This window comes from Perca flavescens, chromosome 8 (assembly GCF_004354835.1).
Source record: "Perca flavescens isolate YP-PL-M2 chromosome 8, PFLA_1.0, whole genome shotgun sequence".
In the NCBI taxonomy this organism is placed as follows: Eukaryota; Metazoa; Chordata; class Actinopteri; order Perciformes; family Percidae; genus Perca; species Perca flavescens.
This window is the reverse complement of record NC_041338.1, coordinates 30,335,204-30,351,953: the sequence shown is the minus strand read 5'-3', so window position 1 is coordinate 30,351,953 and position 16,750 is coordinate 30,335,204. Positions and strand designations below refer to the sequence as shown.

Below are 16,750 nucleotides of genomic sequence, written 5' to 3'. Positions count from 1 at the left end.
CAAATAAATATAGATTTCGCAAACACATCCTCTTGTCTGCAGTCTTTTCCAGCAGCATTCACTGGAGGTCATGTTCTTCTCCATTTTTTTAAGACAAGCGGCATGTTTTGGATGGCTATGTTTTATCGGTTGGCAAGGATACAGGAAGAGCACAAGGCTTTTCCAGTTCATTACCAAACACAGCTCCACAGCTTTAACAACTACGGAGTGCTGCTTATGTCAATAAAAACAGTGTATTTTACAGGTTTACCAATAAGTTACCAATACCTATGGAGCTTTGAGTAGAGCTTCCTCTTATCGTTTGTCCTTTTCATTTGCAAAATCAGTCAATTTAGTTTACCTTTGATACGTACTAGCCCTTTGCTTGTCCAACTGATGTGAATTTTAAATTGCAGCCCAGTTTTATTTTTCATTTTTTATGTGTAACCCTGAAAAGACTAGCAACAACTTAGTGGAAGCTACGGAGGATCCTAATAAAGATTAAAGAATGATGACAAATATACTGCACTAATACCAGTTTACTGTGAATGAGATCTAAATATTATATCTAAAGGTTAACTTTTTATGTAATGCAGGTTTAAAAGAAAAACAGACTTCTCACACACACACACACACACACACACACACACACACACACACACACACACACACACACACACACACACACACACACACACACACACACACACACACACACACACACACACACAAATCCCAACACAACGTGACTGCCTGCTTGCTGGCTACACTCTGAGTATCTCTTTGCATGATGACAGCCCTGTTATTGCTGCTGTCTTATTGTGGTGCGACAGATGAGATGTTCCACGCTGGATGTTTTATTGTCAACGGGCTGACACCAGGCGGAATGTGTGTGTGCGTGTAAATCTGTCTGATTAGTTTCAGAAGGGAAAACACTAAGGCATTCTTCCATCCGAGAATCCTAACTAACCTCTCTGACACACAACCCTCTGGCTTTTCAAATGAATCCACACACGTGAACACAAACTGCTGTTTTAGTGAACAAATGATGCTCTAGTTTGTTTGATTAACACTTATTTCTACAATCCATCACAATTTTGGTCTCTTTTTCAGTTTTTCTTACTTCATCTTTGTCTCACTTTTTATCTTGTGAAGATTTTGTTTTTCTGTTGCCGTCATCCTCCTGTATTTCTCTTTTTTTTTCTCTCATACAAATCAGCCGACTGAATGCACTCTCATCTCTGCCCTCCATGTTGCAGACTGCACTCTCACACCAACACAGCCACCAGTCTCAGTACATTACCAACTTCTATCTAAACATGCATAATGTAAATCTCTCAGATGTGATGTGGGAGGGTTGAGAGAGAGGGGGGGAGAGAGAGAGAGAGAGAGAGAGAGAGAGAGAGAGAGCGAGAGAGACATTAGCTCTGTTATCTTTTTGCTGTCAAGAGAATTTCATGCAAACTTTTGAAAGGTCAGGAACTATTAAATGTAAATTAGATGCATTTTCATCAAACTCAAAAGACAAAATAATGCATTCACCGGAACAATTTTAAATAGAACTGATTTTGAAAAATCCTGTCAGGGAAAAGTCATTCTCTGATTATGAGCTAATGTTATAATTTGTAGGCACTTGGCTTTTTGTGCAACAAAACTGAAGCACTCAACCGACCAATAATAACAACACTTTGCCTTCAGTGTACAATAGGAAATTCTTTACAAAAGCATCTGTCTTGATTGTGTGGAATCTTTTTGATATACAACCTTTTGCAAAGAAGCAGTTGAAAGGTAAAAGTGACTGAAGAGCAGGAGACAGCAAGAGTGGTTGTAACCTTCTTGTTGAAAGAAATCAGTAGAGAGAGGTAATAGAGACTGAAATGGTAGGGGAGATGAAGTAAAAAACCGAGCCTATTTCTTCGCTGAAATATTCACTTTCTCTGCAGTGAAGCACACAAGGCTCAAGTCTTCTATCGGCCATAAAGGACACAGATTATACTGGGAGTCTGTTACCTCACTTTCTATAGGAGTTCAACTTACTTCTCTCAAGTGAAACCGATCAGAGAGGAGCTCCTGAGTCTTTAGGGGTACAATTTGGCCTTCTAGTGAAGGCTAGCACTCACTGAGGAGGGCTAGAGACAGGTATGACCTCTCTTTTCTGTGAATTAATCTGTACGCAACAAAACTCCTGGAGGGAGGGAGAGAAAAGTTGCAGCGGTCTGAACGGGCCCGTCTCACCTCGACTCAAGCCAGCTGATAGTGGTGCCTGGATAGAGGCTGGTTTTAGAACATAAAATTAAAAAAAATGAATGTTACAAACTGTTAACTGGTCGAAAATGGCTCAACTATGGGCTCAACGTGCGCCCGAAAGCACGTACGGTCGAGCGAGTTAGAGAACGACTGAAAAGAGGGAGCGCCTGGGACAAAGCCGTGAATCAGATTCCTCACTAGAAATGGAACTTTAGCAAACAGCTCACTAGCCAACCCAGTCTTGCACTATCACTGACGTTATCCACATTATCCACACAAGTGGAAGTCTGAAGTTAGAACAGAGGTACAAAGAGTCGTTCCATTGGGGATGATACACCGCATCATACATCGCATTGGCGTGAACTGGCCGGTTTTAGAACGCTGCAGACCGGGGCGCTGCTAGTAGTTGCAAGTTTCAACTCGCCTCGTCGCGAATCTTTGGTCTGAAGTGGGCTTTAGGGCTGAGTGAAGTCCATGTAACAACAAATGCTCCAACACGGGGAATCAACAAGGAGCCACTGTTCATCGACATATTTTGTACATGTCCAAATTCCAGTAACAATAATTCCCCAGCTTGTAACACTGCAATAAAGCACTCAATAATACATACAGTAAGCTTTTAAACCATACATGGAGCAGCTTTTATTGAGGTGTTTTGCTCAAGGGCACGCTGATTGTAGTAGCTGACGGGGGAAAAGCTTTATTCGCTTCATTTTCCGGCCAAGATTTTCCCAGTTGGTCTTATTATTTAAACTTAAAACATTCCGTTACATCAACAGTTCTGACCTTAAGAGTATTAGCACAACCACACAAATTAATCCCAATTTAAACTAATTTGCAGCGTTTGTTTTTTGTCTACATGTCACACATAGTAACAATATTTTGGCATGTGGCGTCACCGGTTATTCTTCTTTATGCAACAGCAATCTGTTATTCTGGAATAAGACACCTCACAACCCTCAAAAGCCACTGGCCAATCAGAATTAACGGTGTCAACAAAGCCATGTAATACACAAATGAATTACAAATGAAACATGCCGATCGTTGAGCTTGGCTGCGTCCGCAATGCAAGCAGCAGAGAAGCAGGTTTCATTGCTCATAGCCGAGAGTTATTGGCAAACAGACAAATGACACCACTCCTTTCTTAAGAAAGGACCCCAGGTGTAGGGTGTGTGTATTTCAAGGTTGGCCTATACTAGAGACTAAAAGTTAGCCGCTTCAATTTTGACAATTATTTGTCTCTTGTTAAGTGCCCCAACTTTATTATAAGTACAATACTGGATCACTGGAGTAAATAACACTTCACTGCGATGTAGAGAAATCAACTCATCTACCCAAAATGCACTGGGCTGTTGTTTCACCCCCAACCCAAAGACAATCCTTTGAAGTGACTTCAAAAGCTAGAGGCTTAAAGATAAACTCTGTAAGCCTCGCTCTCACAGCTCATCATTAAAAAATACATGGAAACATGGGACCAAATATCAGGAATGACGGAACAACGTTCAGCTTCTGTGAAAAATCTTTTAGTGAATGTCAACGTGCCATTTTTCTGTCTAGCCTTGCTGGAAATTTAATTCTTGTTCACCATCTCTGACGTGTACAAATTATTGTGTGGAGAAGAAAAGAAAGAAAAAAAAGAGGAGGCAAATAATACCCAAGGAACAACACTTAAGACGGGCACTTAGCAGCCCCGTGAGAGTATGACAGGGCAGGAACCCAGATGTAAAGGGTAGCCTATTGCATATTAATCCCACTCAGCAATATTGGCCATGAGTCAAAAGTGAAACTACAGAATGGGCTGGAGGGCATTCATCGGCTGATCATCAGCAGGAACGCGTTTCGCTTCCTCTTGATATGTCTGTGGAAGTAAAAGGCAGCCATGTTGAGAACAAAGAGGCCACGAAGGAGATTTAATCACAGAGGGGAGGCAATTGTTGTAAGGATTCTGACATTTCCCTGCCTTAAAATGATACCTCTCACAAGAAAACCGGAAAAAGTCACGTAAGATGCTTAAAAGCTTTTGACAAACTCCCACAACCACATACATACAGCCGCAACACAATATGTCACAAATTAACACAATGGCCGCCCACTTAGGCACAGCTGACATTTAAACACAGGCAGTCTCTCACCGTACAGCTTAGATTCTGCAGACCAAAAATAATCAGAAATGTACAATCAAGAGAAAAACACAGGTACTCTTCCCTCAAACAGAGTGGAAATCATTATTGTAGCACTTACACATTGTTGAACCCAATTTACCCCCAATTATAAGTCAAGACAAAAACTTGAAACCTTCTTTTAAACACTGTATGTTGGTAAGGACAGCCAGTGTCCCCATTTCAAAAGGAATACTGCTCACAATTACGGGTCTCCAAATAAATCCACCAACTGCATCTCTTCTAACTTCGTTTCCCTGACATTTCGGTCTTAACAAATCAGTCATTGAGATCTTCCTCCATGACTCTAATGGGCCTAAAGTGTCTTATGCTGCGTGCGGGCAGCAACGCCTTTCATTGATGTCTGTCTTCTTTGCTTGTCAATTGTTTTGTGATTTTCTATACTTTTAAAACTCGCTGCGTGTTGATTTGAGTGTCACAGTTGTCAAAGTTTTGTGTATTAAAGGAAAAGTTCAACATTTTGCACTTATTTCAATGCAGCAGCTTTGCCACAAATTCTATCTTTAAGAAGTTTATAATGTTTAGGAAATGTGTGTATTAAATTATAAGTTCATTACTGAGGTCATAGTTAAAGTAATATTCTCGTAGATTTAAGAACTAACTGTCCGTGGCAACATTCTCACAAAAAGAGGCACACAGTTAGCGACGTGTTTTCCATCACCCAGCAGTGGTTGGTCTTATTGTGGTTGGTTTTATTTATGTGTTTACTTATTTTTGAAGAGAAAATGGCGACCAATTTCCCCCTGCTTCAAGTCTTCATGCATGCAATCGTGAGATTTATATTAATTAACTGTTGTACCCACTGTAAGATAGAAAAGCAAGAAGCTAAATCAATCAATATTAACTTTGTTTTGGATACTCAAAATCCCCCCTTCAATTCCACACTGCTGCTATGGCAACAACAGTCAACCAAAGTATTGCCATGCCGCCCCCCTGGTGCACCATGTGTTCACTCATCACATTGCTGGCGTAGCTTCTCTTAAATCACCGGATCCCATATCAATGAGCAGGGGAAGGGTCAGAGACAAAAAAAACTATGTGGAATACAGGAGAGAGAACGGAAAAAAAAATCTGCAGAACATGAAGATCACCATGGGAGAATAGTTAGGAGAAAAACACGTGACAAAGGGAAAGGCATGCCAAGTGAAAGCCAGGAATTCTGTTTTACCTCCATTTATAGATGGGAAGGTTTCACCAATGCGTGCTCTGTTTCAGCAAATTTAAGCTTTTATTTGTCCTGCAGAGCATGACAAGTATATTTAACAAGTTGACAAAGATATGTAGTTGCAAGTGTAACCAGTAAAATGGGAGTTTAAAATACAAAAATGACCATAGATAGATTAAACAATATAATACTTAATGAGAGAAATAGGATATTGCTTTTAAAATTAGTCTTTAAACCAACGCTAGAGCATGCCTATCAGGATATGAGAGATTTGTATCATGCTGTGTAACAAATTTAATTAAAAAGTCTGGGTACTGATTAAAGCCTGTGATAACACAACAATGTATGGGAATGATATGGAGAAAACAACAACAACAATTAAAATCCACTAGTTGCGATGCTACGAATTTCCGGGTTTTCCATTACCCTAGAGCTGATGACAGGAAGAACGACAGACAGGCGAGGCGCGATGAGACTTAGACACACTTAAGATGCAGACACATACTGAAACCCAGACATCGGCAGCCAAGGAAGTCATTCCATCGCTCATGCTGCCAAAATAAGAGCTGATAAGGTACTCCTAGGAGCTGTAAAGTCCGGACACTTTAGCCACTTTAATCCGTGATAACCCCTGGTGAGCAGGCCCGCCGACGCCGGCCGCCATACACGCCGCACCCTGTTGCTAATAACGCTCTCAGATGGAGTTTCAACTCGGCTTTGATGGCCTGCAAGCTGATGCCTCCATCAAAGTTGACGTCGACATCAAATGAAAATAGCAGCCTGGAGATGACAGATATGTACCAGAGTTCGAGCCCAAGTGAACTCCACAACTTGTGTGCCAGCATGTGGCCTCAACAGGGTGGCAGTAATCCAACAGGTTAGCTCTGCTCCGGCTGAAGCTCAGTGCCTGACAGTAAAAGGTACGAATGTGTGAGTAAGCATACGAATGTGAAGCTGAAAAAGAGCAGCTCAGTTGAGCCAAGACTCCATCCTTGGAGGAATATTATAGGTTTCAAAAGAGAGTGAAAACCTCAAGAGCTTCGTGCAGGCTCACATAACCCTTAAATAGCACCACAGTGGATGTTTTGGATAGCGCCTGGGGGCCGCAGCTGAAATCGGCTCCCTTGTATCGTTTGCAGTGGTGCGATGGTAATTGGATAATTAGGGTTCACAGCTTAAAAAAAAAAGGTGGTTATATTATCCCAGCCTACTACATACATTAATGGTAATTACATAATCTTTGTTTTGAACCGTACATTGTAATTAGATGAAAAGAATTTCATGAATATTTACAACCAAACATGTAACTATAACCCTAACATTATCATTCCACCATTATGAATGAGAACACAATTTAAAGTATTAAACTAAAGCCCGATAGCAATAACACACACAAGGCCATTGGCTGATGGAAAAAAAAGAACTAGGCTTTAGCAATCCCGTCTTATTAAACGTTTTAATTAATGGACACAAATATAGTGGACCCTGACATGGCTAAAATCCTAGCTACAGATCTGTCTTTTAAGAACAAAATCAGTAATTCCTCAATGGGAGGAGCCAATCTAGACCACCAGTCTTATTAACAAAATATCACTCAAATTCAAATTGTTGTTGTTGACATTTTATTTGATTTTTGCAGAGAGCTGAGAATATAGATACCAGCCATATGTCTGTGCATTAACTATAGAGCTAGAGTCAGGAGGCCATTAGCTTAGCTCAGCACAATGACTGTAAACAGGGGGAAACAGCTAGCCTGGCTGACTCAAAAGTTAAACAAGCTCCGCCTAGAAGCACCTCAAAAGCTCACTTATCATCACATTTAGTTTAATCTGTCCACAAACAGAAACTTATCCCTCCACAAAGCATTTCAGAGTAGCATCTCCACCGGTTGCCTGGCAACGTCATGGTGACAAAAAAATGTGCCCGTCTGTTGTCCGCCAAAGAAATCTTTGAATTATGTAACCACAAATTGTTGTTTTTACATTTCTGTTTGTGTACAGACAAAACAAATGAGATATTATTTCTTAATGAGTGAGCTTTAAAGGTGTTTGTACACAGAGAGCCAGGCTAGCTGATTCTTCCTGCTTCCAGTCTTTATTCCAAGCTAAGGCTCCAGCACTATATTTAACACAGACAAATGAGAGTTGCATTGATCTGATCTATATCTCAGCATAAAAGCGAATAAGTAATTTCGTGCAAAATGCCAAACTATTCCTTTAATACGGGCATGTGTCGTACTTAGTTTTTGGAAGGCATCGTCACGATTCTGGCTGATCAGACCTTTCTTCATCCTCGTCGTGATCGTGATGATGAGAGACTTTTAAGTGCATTTTATTTTTTACAGTGCAGTAAAGTTAGGCTTCTTAAAAACAAGCTTAAATAACTTTTTTTGGTCCAAGTACGTAGCTTTGTCTGAAGATAATCATACCATGGGAGATTCTATTTTAAAAATAAAAAGCAAGAGAACTTCTTAAAAGGCCGTAAAAGTGCTGATGTGTTACCCAAGGTAACCCAAAGGTTTTAACTTAAAAAATAAGCATAGATTTTGTAACCCAATACAGCTTGTTCAACATCTCCATTAAACAAGTACTGTATTTTCAATCTGATGAATTCTGATTCATAGCTAGTCACCAGGGGATTTGTTAACAATCTTTATTTTTCTTCTGGCACTTTTTTCATGAAGCTTCTTTAGTCAATATTCACATGTGAGTTTAACCGGTCTTCCAAAGCCATAATGTATTACCCTCAAGGACGTTCTTTACCGAGTATGAAGTTCAATGCTGGCTGATTGTGCTCAGATGTGCCTTGCATAATCTCTGCAAAGAATGTCCTCGAGTGGATCACTGCAAAATTACACTGAAGCACAAAATAATGCAAGTATTCTGCTTCTAAGTGTACATTCTCTAACCACTTTTATCTAGTGCAGGACTCACCATCTATTTTCACAAGCACAGGTATGTGTATGTGTGTATGTGTGTGTGTGTGTGTGTGTGTGTGTGTGTGTGTTGCACAGACACATTATCATAGCAGCTTGGACAAGCCTGCTTCACGCCTACGCAGCTGCTAATATGACAGATCCAGCAGAACATAGCCAGGAAAAATGTAACCTGGTTCCTCCTTGTCTAGAATGGAGAGATAGACTAAAATGAGCAAGAGATAATGAGGGGGGGGGGGGGAAGAGTGTGTAAAAGTGACAGTAAAGCAAGAGAGGGGTTTGAGTGATGCAAAGTGCAGAAGTAAAAGAAAAACAAATGACAGTAAGGAGTTGAGCTGGGAGGGATGAGGAAGCTCAGTGACCAACCGGAGGATATAGAAGACACAGGGAGCTGTGTATCTGTGTTCACATACATTGGAATCTGCCACAAAATTAGAAATGATTACAACAGAGTGTCCATCATACACATTTCCTGGAATTTATTTAGCATAATTCATGTTTTTTTAATCAATTTCTGAAGTCTTTGTTTTTTATGTTTGTCTCTCATACATTCTCTGAAGTGACAGTTCACATTTATTTTGTGACAAATTAAAAAGGATACAAAAGACAGCAAGGTCTGGTCTAAAGAAAGAAGAGAGATAAAAGCGTCTACATGTAGAGGCGGTAAAGGAAAAAGACAGAAAATGAGATAAATATAATAAAATAGTTCAAATAAAAAGAAGAAAGAGAAAGAGAGAATGAAACAAGGAGAGTTCTGAGAAAAGAGTGATGACAGATAATATGAAGAATGGGGAAGACAGAGAAGGCAAACTGCCAGAAAAAGTGATCGGGTAGGACAAATGGAAATAGAGGGAACAGGAAATGGAAAAGAATGAGATGGTGACAGAGACAGAAAAATGAAGAAGAGGTGAAATGAAAAAAATAGGCTGCTAGAAATGGAGCCTGTGCAGTGAAACGTCATTACATTTTAATGTGTTTCTTCATTACATTAGCAGCTACAAAAGCTAATTGCTCTTCACCGAATTAGTCAAATTTGTGCAGGAAAACTTACAACATGTCATGTGTTAAATGATTTGCATATATCTAAAAACAGCAGCAAAGATAATTAAAATGTAAAAAAAGATTGCCAGTATAATAACTTTCAAATAGGGAACCAACAGTACCTAAAAATATTTGAGTAATTGTTCACCAAGAGCTAAACCATCCTTTAATTGAGGTATGAGTGGGGAACTCAAAGCAGAAAAGATTACAAGCTATTAAACTCTAAAAGATTTAGTCTTAAGACAAAAAACATCCTCGCACCTGTGCTCACTGACTTGTAGAATTTTCTGTTTTGTTTTCAAAAACTGTTATGTAGCCAACAGTGCAGCCAAAATGTATGCTTCATTATATTGACACTGTCATTAATGCACATCCTGAATATCGGATAATAGAGATGTTCTAATTTGATACAGAGTACCGATCCAATACCAGCATGAAAAAAACAAGTATATATATATACATATATAGCAACGACGCCTCTACAAAATAGCCACGGGAAGGAACTTGTTTAGGTATGTACGTTCAAAAGTTGTTTTAGTCGTGCAACAGAAAACTCAGATTGGACAGATAGTCTAGCTAGCTGTCTGGATTTACCCTGCAGAGATCTGAGGAGCAGTTAACCATAGTCCTCAGAAATCCACCGGAGTTTAGAACGCCAACACAAAGAAAGAGGAAGGTAGCGGACATCTGGCCGAAATGAGGGACGCGGAATAATCCCAGAAATGAAACATCGTTGATACAGACCATGTATCTAAACAGTAATGAAAAACAACAAGCTATAACTTGTGAATGATCAAAACTTATTCATTAAATTTGAGGAGTCCTCAACATATTCCCCTGACTCAATAACAGTTTAATTTAGTCAAATTAGAAATATTACTGCAGGGCAGAGCCCTTTAAATATCAGCTGAAGTTCTGCAGCTGAGTGAACGACATCTTCAATTCCAAGCCAGGAGGTTAACAGCACTGATCTCAGGTCCATGAGCTCGAGGGTGAAAGCCTCACAGTCTCCCACTTATGGAGCTGTGGGGTTTCAGGTCCAGATGGAAGGTGAAGTAAAAGTTGAAGGCAAGTCATATGAAAGCCTCCTGTGTGTGACCCTCGTGGATTATGAGCTATTTTGTGACTGGATATACTGTACGTGTTCAGTGTTACAAGGCCCTGCACACCCATGCACAAGTTTTCACTTATTCTGGGTGATAAGATCTTTCTTGAGGTTTTAGAGGGGTGAAGCTATGCTACTATAAGTCACCAAACTCCATACACACAAAAGACATGTACACACACACACACACACACACACACACACACACACACACCTAGGCCTGTAACAATTCCAATTTTGCTGTACAATTAATTGTCAATATTATTGATTCTTTCAGTCAAATTTAAAAAAAAAAAAGTTTATTTATTTATTACTTTTTCAAACAAATTAAAATTTTGAATTAATTCCAGGATACATTTTTTGGTTAGGTCACTGTTGTGTGACCAGGATAATGTAATAACACAGGAACACAGCCTATGAAGTAAACCACTTTAAACCTCTTTATTATCATAAAAACATTGTATTTTTTTCTTAAATGAACATAAAACTGACAATAGTACAGTATTATATAGTTTTCCGGACCTTAGCTAATGTTAGCAATTAATTGCGGTTAAACAAAGAAACTGCAATTACGTAAAAAAAAATTGCAATTAGACAATTATATAACAATTGTTACAGGCCTACACACCCACACGAGGCTAATCAGCCAGAATAAGTGAAAACAACTGTATTGAGTTTTATTTCTTCAGGATTTCTTCAGTTTATACCTGAGAACAAATTACATATATATACACAAGATCACAGCAGGACAAGGCAGTCATACAAAACAACCATCACTCTCACACACACACACACACACACACACACACACACACACACACACACACACACACACACACTGATTACAACAATGACAGATATTATTTGAGTAACAGAAAGCAAAACGTCCTGATGGGAATACAGAATAAGGGTTTAACTTTATTTGTGGAGCAATTTATTTCAGTTGTGGGGTGGATAGCTCTGGAAGCTGGTCTTCACCAGTGGCAGCATGAGCACATACAGGATATCTCCTTTTTGATTTTCTACTCAAGAGTGGGGGTGTTAAACATGAGTTATGGAGAAATCTGCTGTCCAACCAAATTCTTCAGTGGTTATAACACTGTGTCCTGTATTAATTAAATCCCCCAATCGGAGGGCATGGATTAATGTAGGATTATCAGTGTTTGAGCACTTGTGAAATCCATACTGTATACAGTATATTGTGTCCTTTTTGGAGTTCAGAACAAGTTTTAAATCAATAAAAGAGTTCTGGAGGGCATCAAAAGCAGACCGTAACCCTGAAAAAGCCAGGCAAGTGGGGGAGCTGATGGGTGAATATATTTAGTACTTAATATGTAAATTTTTTATAATGAGTAATACACTCTCTACCTAATACAATAATCTGCATTCACAACTTTCCTCTTTTTTGCGAGAGACGTGACGGATGTCAGACTTTACTGTACACCCGCACTGTACATCCGGTAAGCCAGACTAACTATCACCTATAAAAAAAAAGCAATAATCATACTTTGACAACAATATGCAGCTTTAAGACCCAAAATGTGAGGGTGACAGAAAAATACACCATTTTCTTGTTGTTTGTTATTTTTGTATCATAGAAAACATTTTCTGACCCTTCCATTCCTACAGCAATGAAAGCTAAATGTTCAATAGCACCATGACGGCTGCAAAGGAATGATTTCAATTGTGTTTTTTGAGCGTTTCACGCTCTCGCCAAATGTATTCTGCAAGCTGACATTCACATTCTCCTCCCTGGGGTATATGCAAGTAGTTTTGAATAGCTGAGAGAAATGGAAGAAGGGCTGGAACATACAGAGCTGCAGTCTGTTCCTAGACAGTGGACTACAGTACTGAAAACATGGGAACACTGTCAAATATTTCTCTGCCATTATTTGAGTTATATTTCACCCAAACTGGTTCACAGTGCCAGGGGCAAGACGTGGAGTTATTTTTCTTACAGCGTTGACAAAGGCACACACCCACTATATTCAGGCTAGAGGATGTATTTATGCAAAATTCAGCAGCCTTATTGACCTAAATCCCAATTTGAGGCAGCAAGAGGAAATAGCGTCCCATCTATTGTAACTGAGACCTTAGAGACTGTCTCTATTGTGGTGAAAGTCTGGTGTCGGGTTTAGCCACTGGCAGCAAACCTTTACCCACACAAAGCCTTTAGAGTGTAATGTCTCCTCAACAGGCATGAGTAAGCACTCTGACCTTTTTACTGACTGCAGGCAAAAGTGGCCCAAATTCTTTTGCTCATATGTGACTCAGACATAGACTGTATAATATTAATGGACGGAGCATGTGTGACGTCACCCATTGGTTTGTGGAGATCTGGATGTGGATCTGACGATTTTAGACGAGAGGGAGGAGTGAGGGAGGAGCCCTTACACTCTACGTTACGTTACACACTTTCACTGGCAATCACATCATAGCCACGCCCTAAAACGGCCCCTGCTTTATCGCCGATTTTAAAATCAACGAGACCATAATTTAAAAAAATGAACATCGTTCTGTGTTGCAGAAGACTTAAAACTAGCGACTGAGACCATAAACTCATTATGAAAATGTTTACTGAGGTAATAAATCAAGTGAGAAGTGGGTCACTTTCTCATAGACTTCTACAGAAACCGACCTCCTTTTGCAACCGCACGTGTCTCCCCCTGCTGGAATTCAGATAGAATGCAGGTTTAAGGCTCTTCCGCATTTGCAGCACTTTGCCAAACCGGATAGCCTAGAAATCTAGACGCACCCTAGCGGCAGCAAATTTAATTTGCAGCCAGGGGGGTCTAGGCACTCTCCAAACCAAACTCTGGTCAGACCAATCACATCGTGTATAGAGTCGGTGGGCGGGGCTTATGGCTGCTGCTGCTGGGAACAGCGGTCTCCTGGAAGACTTGGAGTTCAGCTTTTCTTTGAGAAAAGAACAAAGAACGGCACAGAAATCATTCTTAAAAAAGGAAGATGAGTTCGGAGTTTTGCCGACCGGATACGGCAAAAGTTTAATCTACCAACTAGCTTCGCTACCTTCTTCGTTGCTCTGCCTGGTTGTAGCACTATCCTATTACGTGCAGAGGGAATGAAAGACAACCGTTTATCCCGCCCCTCGGATTGATCCCTGTCAATGGTGAGTTCCCAGACCCAACACCTTGATGTGGGTCTGGCTTGTCAGGCTACGAACCGGATGCTTTGTCCATTGATATTATAAAGTCTATGGACTCACAGTAACACATTCTGGTTAAAATATAAATTGTCAATATTTTCTCCTACATTCATGGACATAGATTAGCACCAAAAAAACACTCACACCCACCTCTACTTTAGGATTAGAGGATAAATTCAACATTTTGGGAAATAGTATTCGCTCTCTTGTTGAGAGACAGATGAGAAGATGGATACCACTCTCATATCTGCCCACTAATCATGACCCTGATGAAGGCAACAAGCCGAAACACGGTCTAACAATAAAGTTGATGTGCATACGTCAAGTGCTGCTGGAGTTTTACGTCTTCACTTTCTCTTTTTCCCTTCTCCATGCACCTTGAAAGTAGGTGAAGTTGTACTTACTCTGCTTCACTATTCATGAACTACAGCCAGCAGCCGATGAGCTTAGCTTAGCATAAAGACAAATGCATACACAAAATGATGTGTAAAAGCGACAACTTGTTGTATTTATTGGCTGGGAGTAGTGACCTCGTGGAGTCTTGACATTTCCATGAGGTTTTTTTCCTCGCTGCCAAAGTTGTTATACTAAGCTAAGCTAGCCACCTGCTGGATGTAGCTTCATATTTAACAAATATGTGATGAGTGAAAAAGAAAAGACGATGCAACTAAAAGTAGCTGCACTTTCCAACTCTAATGGTCCAAACAGGAAGAGAGCAACATTTTACAGACTCCTGCTTTAGCATTACCAGACAGTAAGAACACTCCGGCAGCACTGGATGCCCTTGAAAAATCTATACACATTTTCTCCTCTCACTTCCTTCATTTAAAAAGCAGTGAAATCAAAGGTCCACACATCTTCACTTAAAACAACCCTGAACTTCTCTTGAAACTTGCAATATACCCACTCAGTGAAGAAGGGGGTACGATATTTTCAAAGTAGAATGTTTAGGCAACCATAAATGACACCATCAAACCTTAAAGCAGTCATATCTACAAGAGCAGAAAAAGATTTTCTTTCAATCTTTCAGATAAGCCTCATTTTCAGTATCATTTCATCACTTTAAAGAAAGTGATCAAATAACCAGCTCACAGCGTGGCATTCAACTCACTCGCCCAATTTTAGTGTTGATATAGATCAAAACAGCTGGAAAAAGTCAATGTATCCCAAAGCATCTGACATCAGACCATTTTTGTACTTCAACAGGTAAGTTTTTTTTTTTATTGTTGTTGGTATGTATGGGGCTGCAGAGAAGTAACAAACTCAATTACTCACTGTTCTTGCAGGATAAAATCCATGTTCTCTGGAGAAATCTGTCCGGTCACAGGATGGCGAAACGCCGTGGTCCTCTGGCTATGACTGAAGGGACAGAGGAAGGAGAGAGAGAGAGAGAGAGATAAGAGACAAAATTAGCAACTGTGGCTGCACTGCAAACACTGTGAGGGTATCACCCTGGATTTTCACCCCCACTGTGTTTACAAGTACAGTAGACACGAGCCGATCATTCCCCAGAGGAGTAGAGTGCTCAGAAGCTCTGTCCAACCCCTCCACCCTGATGGGCTTGTGTCCCTGACTTTCCCAGCCCTGTGTAGAATTTGAGGGGTGGCTGCGGGATGCCCACCCCACCCCACCCCACCCACTCACCCCACCCAAACCATTCTGTGCAGCCTGTGTGGACCAAAGTGTTGGCCTCAGCACAAAATGTTGGACAGGGCAGGCCTGGGCCTCCATCAGTTATACACTCGGTCAGTCATTCTAAGTCTCAACCAGAGTGTAAAAGCATTTGACAGGGTAAACAACACGGGGTGGCATGGAGGGTCACTGTGTGTGTGTGTGTGTGTGTGTGTGTGTGTGTGTGTGTGTGTGTGTGTGTGTGTACTGTTCTCCAGTTGAACAGGAGCTTGACACCCTCAAAACAGACAGTTGACAATGGCTGCTGTGTTATATGGATGTTTATACTGAAGTTTCAACAGCTATGAAGTTAATGACCAAAGAAGTTATTGGACTAAATAAAGGGTCACCTGCTGCCACAAAATGTGACAGCACATATCAAAATCAAAGGTATGCTTCCTTGTCCTTGTCCAACAACATGACACTTTTTCAAAATATCATTTTGGAAACTGCCTAGCCAATCCTAGCTGGATTATGAATATAATAGTGCTGAAACAATGAATCCATCCTCTTCATACGTATTTCTTTATTTTACATCACTGTAAATTGCATATCTTTGGATGTTGGACTGTTGTTTAAAAAAAAAAGAAGAGAAAAAAAAAGGAACCTGAAGATGTCACCGTGATGGACATCTTTCACAATTTTCTAACATTCTACAGAATTAACAAGGAAAAACACAAAATAACCCGTAGTTTAATGCTAAAATATAGGATCATACATCATAATCAGCATATGACTGAACTTTTCGTTGCCAAAATATGTCACCAAGTAAACTTCTCATGCCAATTCAATTCTATATAGTAGTAGAGAATAATGTATTCACAATAATAATCAACACTTGTATATGCAGGGACAACAAGGCCTCCAAACATAAGAATAGCGTCAGTGCTGCATGCAGTTTGCCACAGAATTTGCCACACTAAACTGGGACTAACATTCTTGTCCCTGAAGGGCTCCAGTAGAGCTGCTTAGCAGTCTCCAATAAAGGCACAACACTGATTGAGAAAGGCCATGCACACTCGGCAAACACACCCCATGTGTGTAAAGGTTCAGAAACCTAACCGTTACACAAATTTCCATTTTGTAGCAGCTCACATTACTCATGCTGTACAGATTCCTGCTTGACGTAGCAGAAGATCAACCCCTAAAGGACTACAAGGTTTCCCAGGAGACCCAATGACACGACAGCAGCGGGCTCCATAACAGCGACATACAATGCCATTATTAGCTCACAGCATGAGACCAACAAGTCCTCCAAACC

At 40.3% G+C, this 16,750-nt stretch overlaps 1 protein-coding gene across 4 annotated transcripts in view; it reads right to left on the bottom strand.

The window, feature by feature from the left end:
• The window catches only part of LOC114559918 (pleckstrin homology domain-containing family A member 7), a 156,044-nt gene that overhangs the window by 54,281 nt on the left and 85,013 nt on the right, over positions 1–16,750 (bottom strand). For all 4 annotated transcript variants that reach the window (XM_028584949.1, XM_028584950.1, XM_028584951.1 and 1 more), the window contains one exon: positions 15,094–15,177. In XM_028584949.1, coding sequence (XP_028440750.1) covers positions 15,094–15,177 — 84 coding nt within the window. The remainder of the gene's footprint in view (positions 1–15,093; positions 15,178–16,750) is intronic.